The following is a 12,442-nucleotide window of genomic DNA, read 5'->3' on the forward strand; positions in this document are numbered from 1 at the left end:
CCTGAGGCCAGGTGGCCGGCAGGGCAGCCATGGTCACACTCGGCCCTTCGGCCACACACAGCGACAGAGACACAGAACTGGACAGACACTGGGCAGGGTGGCAAGGGGGAACTACGTGGTGCAGCCCCCCGTGGAGCCTGGGGGGGGCCGGGGGGGGGGCAGCGAGAGAGAACGTGTGTGGGCAGGAGGGTGAGGAGAGAGCCTCTTACCTCGGATCGGAGTGCTTTCTGTAAGGGAAGCAGAGAGAGTCAGGTGAATTTCAGAAGGCAGTCCTGGGGGGCCGGGGGGCCCCAGGAAGGCCAGGCTGGGCCACAAGCCAGGCCTGTCCACTCTGCCCCCAGGGGTGGGGGCCTGAGCCAGCCCTGAGGGCTTGTCAGTCAGGAAGACTTCCCCCAGGAGGCGGCAGTCTCCTGGGGAAGGAGGGACTGAGTCCAGAAGGCCGTCTAGGCTGGACTTAGGGCTGTCCCTACGGCCCAGGGAGGTCTATGGCCTGGTCCGGCCCAGCCGGCTGCCTTCCTTCTGGGCTGAGCGAAGGAGGTCGCGGACCTCCCTTTCTTCTTTCCTTCTTGGAAGGGACAGGGAGCCAGGGAGGTCTCGGGAGTCTTGTTAGAGACGTGGGGGGAGAGGGGTTAGTGCCCCAGGGCTGGGCATTCATAAAGCAGAGGGAAGGCGTTACAGAGGGACAGGGGAGAGCAGCGAGAGAGGAGCAAGGGCGGGGGCGGGGGCCTCCCGTCTCCGGAACCTCCAAAAGGAAAAGAGGAAAAGACAGTCTGCAGGTGAACCTGGGCACTGGGGCCGGGCACACCTCCAGACCCACAAAGAAGGCGGTCCTGGCTTGGAGATCGTACGCCCAGCTCGCCCAGCTCACCGTCCTGGGAGAGATCCGGCCCCTCTCTCTCTGCTGATGGACAGCGGAGAACCCCGCCCACAACAAGTGGAGCCCGGGGACCCAGAGGCCAGGGCAGAGCGGGAGAGAACACAGCTCCTTCCGCCCGGTGCAGGCAAACTGATGGGCGAACGGGTGCCCGGAGGGGCCAGCAAACTGTCACGCTGTGAGTCAGAGGCAGGGGTGGGCTGTGAGCCCAGCTCTCGGGCCTCCCATACTTCTGTATTACCTCTTCGGGAATCTGCAACCCAACAACCCAACGAGACCCCTTTCTCCTCTTTACTTGGGAGGAAATGGGAATTTGCCTAAGGCGGCAAAGACTAGGTGGGGCAGGAATCCAGAGGCCACAGAACAGGACCTCCCAAGATGGCCAAACAGCCCAAGGCCACCATACTGAGAGGAGAGGATATACCTCTGGGGTATTAAAAGTGGTTCTGCTGCTTAACCTGCGGAAGAGAAGGAACTTTCATGGGACTAGAGCAGTCACTCTCACTCTAGTAAGAATTAGCCCAGCATTCAGTCTCAGGGCATTCAGGCTGGATGTAGACAAAAGAGGAAGTACCCCATGCCAGCCCAGCTGGGAAGTCCTCTCTCCCCCTCAGACCCAGCTCCCAAACTTCTGTAAGTTCCCCATTTTCCAGCAGTGTCAAGGCTGGGGGATTGTTAGGTGCAAAACTTCACTAGCCCGAGGATTCCACTCATTTTTCCTTAGTCCCCATTCTGGGGTCTGACTGGCCTCTTGTGGCCTTGTGTTTTTTCCTCTTTTCCCTTTGGTCTCTTCTCTCTGCAGCCCCCTGGTGCCTGACGGGGGAAGGCCACGGGTGGCTGGGGGGGGGGGGGGGCGTTAGTAAACATGCCACGTGGAGTGGGTCACCGTTACTGTCACAGTGGCTGTTAGTCGGGGGGGGGGGGGCGGGGGAGGAAGGGAAGAAAGAGGGGAACGTTAGTTGTTGACGTGGCGAACAAATGAGACTTACCAAAGGTTTCTGAACGTTTACAACAGAGGGACAAGAAAAGAGAACAGGATCGTTAACGGGCGTTGTGCAAAAGCCTGTATCCTCACCGGGACGGGGGCAGGGAGGGGAGGGTAATCATCAGATGTTTTATGATCAATAAAGCAGCGGACGTTCGTTGAGCACCTAGTCTGTGCCAGGCATCTGGTCACCAGCCCCAGCGAGGAGGCGCATCTCAAGGCCGCGAGACCCAGAGAAAGAGACCTGCTCTAGGACACAGCGGATGCTGGCTCAGGAGCTGGGCCCCGGGGTCCGTGCTCTTCCCTCTACTGGGGGCCCTGAGGGCAGAAGCCAGCAGCGAAACAACCGGATCCTCAGGCTGCCATCAGCCCGCAGCTGAACCCCTCAAGCTGCAAGTATCCTCAAACAGATGGGAGGGGGGAAGGCTGTCTACCCCCACCCCCCTGCACCCAGGGCAAGGCCCAGGTCTCTCCAGGGAAGAAACCCTACGCTTAACATCTTCCCCTTCTCAGAGCTTGGGGAGAAGCAGAAAGCAGAGGACGGGCAGATGGACCCTCGGCGGATGCTGATGGGACCCGGCAATAAACGGGGGTGCGAAGAACCACCGGGAGGCCTTCAGGCAGGGCTGGCTCCAGGGCAAGGGGTTGTCCTCAGAGGAAGGGTGGGGAGGAGAAAGCAAAGTGGTATACCCCAACATGTGTAATCACAGCGGACGGAAACACCCAGGAGGGCATGCGGGCACATCCCTATCATGTGTCTGCACACGTGGGGACGGGGGGGGCATGGCTGGGAGGGACAGTAACGTGGGTGCGAGTGCAGGAGGGAGAAGGCGAACCCACAGGCAGGTGGCAGGGCCTGCATGGGCCTCCCGCGGGAAGGTCAGGCTGCCGGCACCGGGAGCCCAGACACAGACACGTGGACTCGTCACGAGATAGTGCGACAACTGACACCACAATACACACACAGCACCCGCCCCCCGACGGACGGACTCACAGAAGGGGCACGCGGGCATTACACCGAGACACAACCATGAAAGCACCCATCCCAAAGGTGACCAAGGCCTTGTGCTCTTCCGACCCGACCGGGACCTGGACACACAAGCTGGACTGCCTCCCTGTGCCCGACAGTCTCAGAGACACTCTCGCCCTGCAGCTCTCTATGGCTCCCCGCTACCTTACCTAAGGCCTCCCGCCGCCTCTGGAGATTCTCACTGCAAATTCTCTCTTGCCTTTGCCTTAGACATCTCTCCTCTCCCCTGGCCTGTCAGGGCCCCATCACATCCTCACTGGACAGGCCCACGGCTCAGGAGAGAAGACACTCTCCCTCTGCAACCCTCCATGCCTCCCCACTATCTTGCCTGTCTGTGTCCCATCACATACCCAGTGGTTAGGCTCCCTCGCCACTCTCCACGGCGCCCCTCACCTCTGCCTGTCTGGACCACACCGTGTCCCCACTGCTGGGGCTTTCCATCACTCGGAACATCTGTGCCTCCTTAGGACTGTGCTGCTTGGGGACTGAAGACCCTCTGCCCCTGTGGTGTCTGTAGCTCCCTATCACTGTGCACACTGGGGTCGGTTATCACCCCACTCAGGCACGGACACACTCCCCTCCTATTATCTGCTGTAGCTCCCCATTACCCCTGCCTGTCCATGCTCCATTATATCCCTGCTGGCTCAGCTCTGAAGACAATCTCCCCACCCTAACCCCCTCCTCGTGGCTACACGTCTCCTCTGCCTTTCTGTCTCCCCTTAGGCCGCCGCCCTCCCGCGCCGCCCCCGAGGCCGCACCCTCCCAGCCCCCTGCGCTCACCTGATCGCAGCTGCTTTATGCGCCCGTTGCTGGCACTGGGGTCCACAGGCAGGACGTCCTTGAACCAGGTGATCTCGGGGTCGGGGTTGCCGCTGGCGGCACAGAGCATGGTAGCCGTGCGCGTCCGCTCCACCACCTTCAGCTGGGGGCCCATGTCGATGTTGGGGAATCCAGGGGGCAGTTGGTCCTCTGAGGGTGGAGACGGGGGAAGAACAGGGCAGGGGGCCGGTTGCCACGTGGCCGACACTGCCAGGGGGCAGGGGACCCAAGTTCAGCCCCTGCCTCGATGGGGCAGCTTCTGTAGCCACTTGCCACGTGGGGGATGGGTCCCCTGGGAGGGAGTGCCAGGGGCAATGGGGGAGGGGGGCAGGGGACAGAGTGCACAGGGCCAGTCTGCAGCTTCTGGCTCGGGGCCACTCCACCACCAAGGGGATGACTGGAGAGGTCTGGGGTGCGGGGGATTCTGAAGGTCACACTTGGGGTGGGGCCCTAGAATGTCACTCCACACCCCATAATGTCCAGGACACCCCCCTACCCGAGAGTGATCCAGCCCGTGTCAGCAGTGACACAGGAAAGACTCGCCCGGCAGAGAAGATGCTGGGTCCTTTAGAGCATCCAGAGCTCGTTTTAAAAACATAAACTCAGGTGCTGGGGAGGGGGGCGGGGCCAAGTCAGTGAAGAGTCCACCTCCCGATATCGGCTCAAGTCATGATCTCAGGGCCGTGGGATCAAGCCCCTTGTGGGGCGTCTGCTTGAGATTCTCGCTCTCCCGCGCCCTCTGCCCCTCACCCCATTTAAAAAAAACAAGAAGCAAATACAGACATCCGTAAACGGAAGCCCACTACGCTTGCGTCGTATGCCTTTCCGGTACGGTCCTCACCTCCTGGGGGGACCCAGATCCTGGCCCACACTGCCCCACCAGCCTCGGCGGCCCCGTTCCGAGCCACCTTCACACTCTCTCTGTCCAGCCACACACACCTCACTGCTCCTCAGAGAGGTCAAGCTCCCTCCTGCATCCCCCTCGGCCTCGATCTCTGCACCCAGGTGCCCTCAGGCTGGCATACAGCAGAGCCACACACCTCCCGGACCCCAGCATATCTGAGGCCAACTCTATCCTGTTGTGCCTATGTCACCCCCACACCCCCACGGCCCAACGCCGGGCCTGGCATACAGTAGGCGCTCAATAAATGCATGAAAAGCTCCGTTCCGGTTGCTGTTAACCCACCAGAGTCCCCACGCCTCCAGGCCTCAGTGCCCCCAGGCGCTGGCCAGGGTCTGGCTTCCCTCCGTAGTAAAGGGGGTGGGAGGACCACCAGAAGGAGAAAATGCCCCTTGTGTCTGGTGCCCGGCAGGAATGTGGTCACTGGCATGCCTGAGAACCTCACCAGACTCCATGACCTAATTGAGCTGGCGTCACGCCAGGGAAGGGAAGCAGCTCAGGGGGCCACCTGCTCCCCACCCCCACACTCCCCCTCCAGCACCTGACTCCGGGTGCCTTATGTTCTGATCCGGAACACCCCTAGGTCCACTGTGGCCCTGGGACGAGGCTCCTTGGTGCGAATGTAAACACCCACTGGCTCCATCACAGGCCAAAAGGAGCCCCCCCTCCCCCAGCAAATTCACACTGAAGCCTGAACCCCAGGACCTCACGGACTTTAAAGGGGGTGATTAAATTACAATGAGGCCACTGGGGTGGGTCCTAATCCAATCTGACGGGTGTCCTTGCAAGGAGGGGAGACGGGGACACAGACGTGCCGAGGGACAAGCACATGAGGACAGGGGGAGAAGACAGCTGCCCGCATGCCTAGGAGAGAGGCCCCAGGAGGGACTGGCCCAGCCAACACCCCAGCCTCAGACTTCCAGCCCCCCAGGACCAGGAGAGAATATGTCATTTAAGCTGCCAGATGGTTGGACTCGGTTACAGCAGCCCTGGCAAACCCATGTGATTCCCACCCCGATCCTGATGGCCAAGTGACAGCAAAACTGATCACGGGTGCGGGCTGGTGAAACTGAAGGTGAACACACAGGAACGCGGGGGGGTACAAAGCCTATGAGGCGGGGTGCCCCGTGGCCACCCTCCAGAGACCCCTGACCCTCAGCTCCGCATCTATGGTTTCCATGCACCATGCCCTAGAGGAGGAATGTGGAGTGGCTCAGAGCAGCATGGGGCTGGCGCCAACTTAACCAGCTATCAACAGGGCCACATCATCTACACGCTGGGCCACCCACGGGAACCAAAACAAAGTCCAGACACACTGCTACGTGCACAGGTTGAGAGTGAAAGACGGTATAGATGAAAGGTCAAAAACTACTGTCCCGAGGCCAAACCCGGCCCTTGGCTTGTTTTTGTCAATAAAGTTTTACTGGCACATGGCCACGTCCCTGTGTCCACATCATCTACAGCAGCTTTCCGGCTACAACGGCAGAGCTGAGAAGCTGGGACAGAGACTCGGCTGCGGAGTCAAACACATTTCCTCCCTGGTGTTTTACAGAAAAAGCTGGCTGTCTTCTGGACCAGACGACGCTTACCCGCGTGCAGGGAAACGACACACAGAGGTCCAGAAGGAGCAGGGGTGTTGGTGGGTGCTCTGGGGCACGGGACTGGGGGACTGACGAAGAGGTGGGCGAGAGACCACCATGCAAGAGAGATCGGAACTCCGGGCACACCATTGGGGGAGGAGTGCTTGGAGGGCCAAGTCCCGGTCCCAAGTCCTGAGCACTTTGTACCAAGCACTCTACAGGCAAGTTGCCATGCCCTCCTCCAAGATGGGACCTGTTTCAGAGGGGGAAACTGAGGCTCAGTTTCAGCGGCTCTAGCGCATACAGCCAGACACCGACAGGCTGTGATTCATACCCAGGCCTGGCTAAGCCCAGAGGAAGCTGGGCCGGACCAGCTTGGGCAGCTCCCACCCCCAATCTGGGGACTGGACCTACTCAAGTCTGAGGAGGAGGGGCTGGACCCTGTCCCAGGTGGGTCAGGCCCTGATTGTCCTTCCTGGGCCTGAGGCCTGAAGCCCACAGGTGGTTCTGATTGGCTACCCATGACGTCACTGGAGGTTAAGGCCAGAACAACCAGGCCTGGCTTCTCCGCGCTCCAGGCCTGCATGTGCGCGCCTGCTCACCCCAGAACGTGGCCACGCCCCACGCGAGTTCACACGTGAGCACTTACCCTGCGTGCCTGCAGCCCCGGGGGGCCCCACCACTGCGCGCGTGGGTGGCAGCCAGCGGTGGGGGTGGGGGGGCGCTGGGTACCGAGAGCTCCTAATTAAACAAAAATGTTCATCGCGTACCACATTGTGCCCGATTCCTCGGAGTTTAATTAAAACAACAGCAAGGGAGGCGTGAGCAGGGTCCACAATCAGAGGGCGGGGGAGGGAGGCAGGCAGAGCTGGGCCCAGAGCTGGGCCAACGGTACGGAGAGCCCTGGGACTCAGGGCCGCGGGAGGACAGGCGCTCCTGGGTCAAAGGCCCGGGGCTGGGCATCCAGCCCAAGCACCACGTCCTCCAGGGGGCCAGAGAACAGAGCAAAGCCAAGGAGGCCTTGATGGGGGCGGGGGGGGGGGGGGGGGTTGCAGGGAGCACAGACGGCTCTTTCCCAGACTCCCAGCCACTGGGCGGTTAATAGATTCACAGCATGTCCTTTTAACTCTCTGAGCGCTCACAATGGAGGCTGGCACGGGGGAGCGGGAGGCAGGCTGTTCCGTGCCCGGGAAAGGTCAGGGCAAGCCTATCTGCTGGGAAGAGGCAAGGCGAGGCGGGGCGGGCCAGGCCCGGGGCGAGCAAGCTCTCTGCCCCTCTCCTCCCCGCAGCCGGACAGGCTCCAGGACCCACGCGGAGGAAACTATGGGGCCTCTTGTTAAGCAGCCTGGATGCGCAGAGCGCTCAGAGGGAGGGAGCCCGTGCAGGCTGCACCCCAGGTCCAAGAAGAAGTGCCCTGGGGGCCAAGGTTCCGCCCACCCAGCCTGTGTTGCCCTGGAGAGGCTTTAGCATGCTAGCCCGGGTGCCCCAGAAGGACTGGTGGCAGCCGCCCCCATAAACTTGGAGTATGGACAGTGACGCTTGGGGAGCTGGAGTCAGCCAAGAGCTGGGTCCCTGCGGGAGGGCGGGGTGTGGGGGGGGCGCAGCCTCTCCCGCGCATGCGCCACCTCCCTGGACCACGTGGCGCCCCCTCGCGGTGAGCCTCATTATTCCCCACCCCGGAGGTCAGGGAGGTGAGGGGCCGCAGCTCCCAGGGGCTTCTTAACTTGCCCAGGGTCCCAGAGCTAGAGAGGCTCACACCCCCTTGTCACAGAGCAGGCCGGAGGGAGCAGCGGTGGGGGGGGTGGCGGGGGCTGTGGCGAGGCTGTCTGAAGGGTGCAGTTTTACAAGGAGAACGCAATTTCCTGATGCCCCCCACCCCCAGGGCTAGCCAGCAGCCCAGCAGTGTTCCCGAAGGATCTGGGTGAATGCATGGGAGGTGGTGGGCAGCTGTCTGTGCCTGTCCAACATCTATTCCTCCTTTGTCCCTTTGGCAGACCCGCCCCTTGCTGATCCTGTCCGTGTGGGCTGACACACCCCTGACTCCAGGAAGGGCTCTCCCAATGGGAGCATTTGTTCCTTCGGCCACAGTAACTGGCTCATGGATGGCTATCTAACCCAGCTCAGGCAAGGAGCCATCGTCCCAGGCCACCTGGTCCTCTCTTTGGGGTAGGGGCCTGGGAGCCTGTAGCTACTGGGGTCATCCCACTGAGGACAGTCACTTACAGAAGAAAACAAACCCAGAGGCAGAGAGACGGTGAGACCTAAGAACACTGCGTGAGTTCCTGGATCTAGCCGAACCTGAAGCTGCTGCCTCCACGGGCAGTCTCATTACAGAGATCAATGAATTTTCTTTCTTATGTGAACCAGTTTGAGGTGGATCAGTCTCTTGGAATCAGAGCAGCATGATTAAGATGATAAATGGGAATGACACTAGTCACTCAACACCGCTCTTTCCTGTAAAAGCTCAACAAATCCCCACTGGCAGGCTCTGGGCCACACTGGGCGTAACAGGCTCGGGAAGCGAGATCAAGGTTCCCCAAGGAGAAAATCCAACATTTTCAATGATTCAAAAGCCCAGGGCCTGGTTCCTCCCCCACCCATCTGAAGGAGCCCAGTACCTCGGAGGACAGTGAGCTTGGCGTGGACCGTGACCTCCCCGACGGAGTTCTGGGCCACGCACTCATACACATTCTCATCCCGGGGTGTCCGTAGTGGCTGGATCCTCAGCACGGCCCCCGCGCTCTGGTCGAACTCGATGGTCTGTCATGGGCAGGGGAGAGGGAACAAGAGGAGGCTGAGGTCTCCGGGGAGGCGGGCAGAGGAGCTGGGGGCTGGACCGTCCCTGCGCACAGGCGTCCCGTGCAAACCGGAACCCGGGCCCGGGTCTACACAAGCAGAAGGGACTGCGTGTACGTGGGTATGTGAGGAGCACAGGCCGGTGGGTGTGGCAGGCGGGGTGAGGCCTGTCGGCTGCAGAAGCGTGTGCGTCTGATTGTGTGTGTGTTACAGGGTGGTGCATGAGGCTCCGTGTGCGAGATGGGAAAGAGAGAGCGTAGCCTTGCTCAAGGCCACACAGTACTCAGCCGGCAACGGAAGCCAGCCTGGCTGGACCCTCACTCAGCAGGCAGACGGGGGCCTGGCCGGGAAGCGGGGAGCGCTGCCGGAGGCCACAGAGGGTGGCTGCCCGGCCTGGCTGCCCGTGTTACATCTGGGAGATGTATCTGGGACACCCGTGTCTGAGCATGGCTGAGCCGCCGCCTTGGGAGAGGGCGCCGGCTCCAGACTGTCCCTCCTCAGCCCCGACTCACCTCAAAGCGCTGGGAATTGACCTTCTTGCCTTTCTTGTTCCAGGTCACCCGTGGCTTGGGGTCGCCCGTGGCCTGACACACGAAGGAGGCCACACCCCCTGACACACCAATCTGGTCCTTGGGTTCTTTGATGAACCTGGGGGGCTCTGGAGACAGAGGAGGAGGAGGAAAGGTCTGGTGGGCCCAGGCATGAGCCCAGGAGCCCACGGGGCCATGCAAACCCGCCCTCCCTCCTCACGCGCACCCCAGAGCCCACAGCCACACACGCTCACATTTACTTCCAACCTCACGTGGGCCACAGAGGATGGTGGAGGGGGAGCCCTCCCCCAAGACTCTGGGGTCCTCAGATTTAGCACCTGGAAGTCCTGTGTGGGGTGCCCAGCCAACCCTGGAGGATCCCTGGCCTGAAAAAGACTTGCAAGGAGATAATCCCCTGGTGGGGCACGTGGGGAAACTGAGGCATCAAACGGGGAAGCAAGGGATGACCAAGGGATGTGAGGACACAGCTGGCACTGGAACCCAGGGCTCCAGCCTCTCAATCCGTGGGAGGCGTCCAGACACCGGCCAGCACTAGAAGCAGGAGCTCAGAAAGGCTGATCCGGTTTCCGAGGCATAAGATACTAACAACCAGGAGAGCAAGTGCTTGCTGAGCGCCTAGTGTATGCAGCGGTGTAGTTCAGTAAGACCCAGCTTCGAGGACGATGAGCAAAGCCTTCGCTTGGACACACACAGCCACCACCGGCCCGGTAGGGATTTGAACCCGGCTGGCTCCATAGGCCACATTCCTGGCCCCTCCAGGAGATCTGATGTATGAACTCTCTCCTGGCGAGTCTCCAGTGGGGCCTGCGGGGTCTTTAACCCCCAGCAGCCTCCACGCCGCGCGTGGACAGGCCACTGCATCCTGTGAAAGTACTTCCCGTCGCATTCTCCCTTCTGACTCTGCACGGTAACCGCGGGACGGCCCAAGGCGATCCTGCCTCCCCACTTGCTGTTGGCATTGCTACAGCGGAGCGCAGGAAGGGAACTCAGCGACTCCTGAGGTTTTTTGAGCGACAGATTCAAGGGCTGCGGTGGGTTGGCGAGGCCCTCCGGGAAGCCACCTCGCTATCCGACAAAAGGGGACGGACTACGTGTCCTCGGGGCCACCCCGAAGTGGGACGCTGGGCAGCACCAAGGGGCGAGGGGGCTTTCCTAACTCCTAGGGCAGAACAGCAAGACCTCAACAGCGAGGGTCTGAGAGTGCAGCGGATGTTACTATTTGCACTCAAAGAAAACTCAAGAGGGTGGGCAGAAAACCTGGAGGGGGGGGGCGGGCGTGTGCGCGCGCGCTCATGCGCACTCGTGAAGGCTGCCCCAGGAGAGAAACCAGGTGGCTAGACACCGGGAGGGGGAGAGAGGCTTCCTGCTTGGTACCTTTTTGAGATTTACAGCTGTTTAAAGATAAACGGAAATTATTTCTTCAAATCATTCTTTGAACAAAACGGGGTGCCCATCCCGGCGGCCTGGGCGGCCTCCCCTCCCTTCCTTGAGGCTGCGCTCCCACTGATGCGACCGCGCGCGCGGCTTTACGGGCGATCCCTGTCTTCCAAAATCCACAGGCCCTGCGCGCAGGCATGTGCGGCCTCAGACAGCTCCTCGGCTGTGGTGGTGAACCACGCGCGGACTCCAGGTGGAGAAGCTTGCGTGAGGCCACCCTGCCCAGGGGGACAGCGCCCGCATTTGGACCTGGGTCTTTCTGCCTCCAGGGCTCCAGCCTGATCAGGATGTTTTGCTGAGCCCTGGGCTCTGCCTGCCCTGGTGGCTCCTCCTCCAAGCCTCAGGAATGGTGACTGGGGCCCTGCGTGTCCCCAGCTGAAGTCACAGAGGAAAGTCACTGTGGCCGGGTCAGGAATCTTACTTGGGGGAAATCCTCTCTTGGGAGCCCCTGGAAGGAAGGGCAGAAGTGAGCTCCAGGAGGCATCCAGCTGCCTGTTTATGACTCCGAGCTGGGTCACACCCCCAGCAGCCTGGTGGGGGGGGGGGGCGTAGGGGGGGGACAAGAGCAGGGAGCCCCTGCTGTTCTTTCTCCCTTCATCTGGCAGCTTCTACCTCAGCTAGGCCAGCACCTCCCCCAGGGAGCCTTCTCAGATTACCGCAGGCTGGGTCAGGAGCTCCTCTGCCCCCACCTGTGCCTGGACATCCCCCATCACAGCCTTGGGCATGGTGTGCCAAAATTGCTTGTTATCCCTGGTGGGCATGGGGTGGGCATGGGGTGGGCATGGGGTCTCTGGGACGCCACTGATCCGGTGGTCACCTCTCTGGTGACCCGTGACGGCCACTGAACACTGGACCCCATGTAACAGCCCACTCGCTCCCCCCTCTCAGCCCATCTCCAGGAGGCTCTGGGGTCACAGAGAGCCTAGAAGAGCCCTATCCGCTCACTGCACCCCGATTAGAAAATTTCCTATAGACGCTTGGATTCTCTCCGTTGGATGAACCCTCCCCTCCTCTTTTTGGCAAAGGGGCCCCGACACAAGACAGATATGCCCTGGGGTATGGCAGCCACAGTGGGGTCCTGGGCCAGGTGGCACTCAGCGCTGGTCTTGTACCCGGGACACAGAGAAGCAAAACTGGGGATCAGGGAAGATGAGAGACGTGCACAGGGTCACTCAGTTCGTGGTGGACGGGAGCTGGGATTAGTCCACCGGGGGTCTAAACCAGGGACCTACCCCAGCAAGGACACGTTTGATAAATAGGGTTGTGGGTCCTCATCCCTGGCAGCATATCCCAGGTGTCCCCCTGTCTTCACTCAGAGCGGTGACACCCCCAGCACAGAGGCTGGGAGAGAGCCCGAACTCTGTTTTCCACTCCGGACTCTAGAGAGGAGAATCCCAAGCCGGCGCGGAAGACCCACCCACCCGCCTGTCCCCTACAACCCTGCCTGGGCCAGCCCCACAGCATCCTGG

General features: G+C 61.2%; 1 protein-coding gene across 13 annotated transcripts in view; it reads right to left on the reverse strand.

Moving 5' to 3' along the window:
• PTPRS (protein tyrosine phosphatase receptor type S) overlaps positions 1–12,442 on the reverse strand; it is a 92,946-nt gene that overhangs the window by 41,433 nt on the left and 39,071 nt on the right. For 12 of the 13 annotated variants that reach the window (XM_059388741.1, XM_059388739.1, XM_059388740.1 and 9 more), the window contains exons 3-5: positions 9,498–9,643; positions 8,808–8,949; positions 3,670–3,858 (exon numbers count right to left, since the gene is read on the reverse strand). In XM_059388741.1, the coding sequence (XP_059244724.1) occupies positions 3,670–3,858; positions 8,808–8,949; positions 9,498–9,643 (477 nt within the window). Of the gene's footprint in view, positions 1–209; positions 228–1,863; positions 1,873–3,669; positions 3,859–8,807; positions 8,950–9,497; positions 9,644–12,442 lie in introns of all 13 variants that reach the window. The other variant, XM_059388742.1, reaches the window with a different exon arrangement.

This window comes from Mustela nigripes, chromosome 2 (genome assembly GCF_022355385.1).
Source record: "Mustela nigripes isolate SB6536 chromosome 2, MUSNIG.SB6536, whole genome shotgun sequence".
NCBI lineage: Eukaryota > Metazoa > Chordata > Mammalia > Carnivora > Mustelidae > Mustela > Mustela nigripes.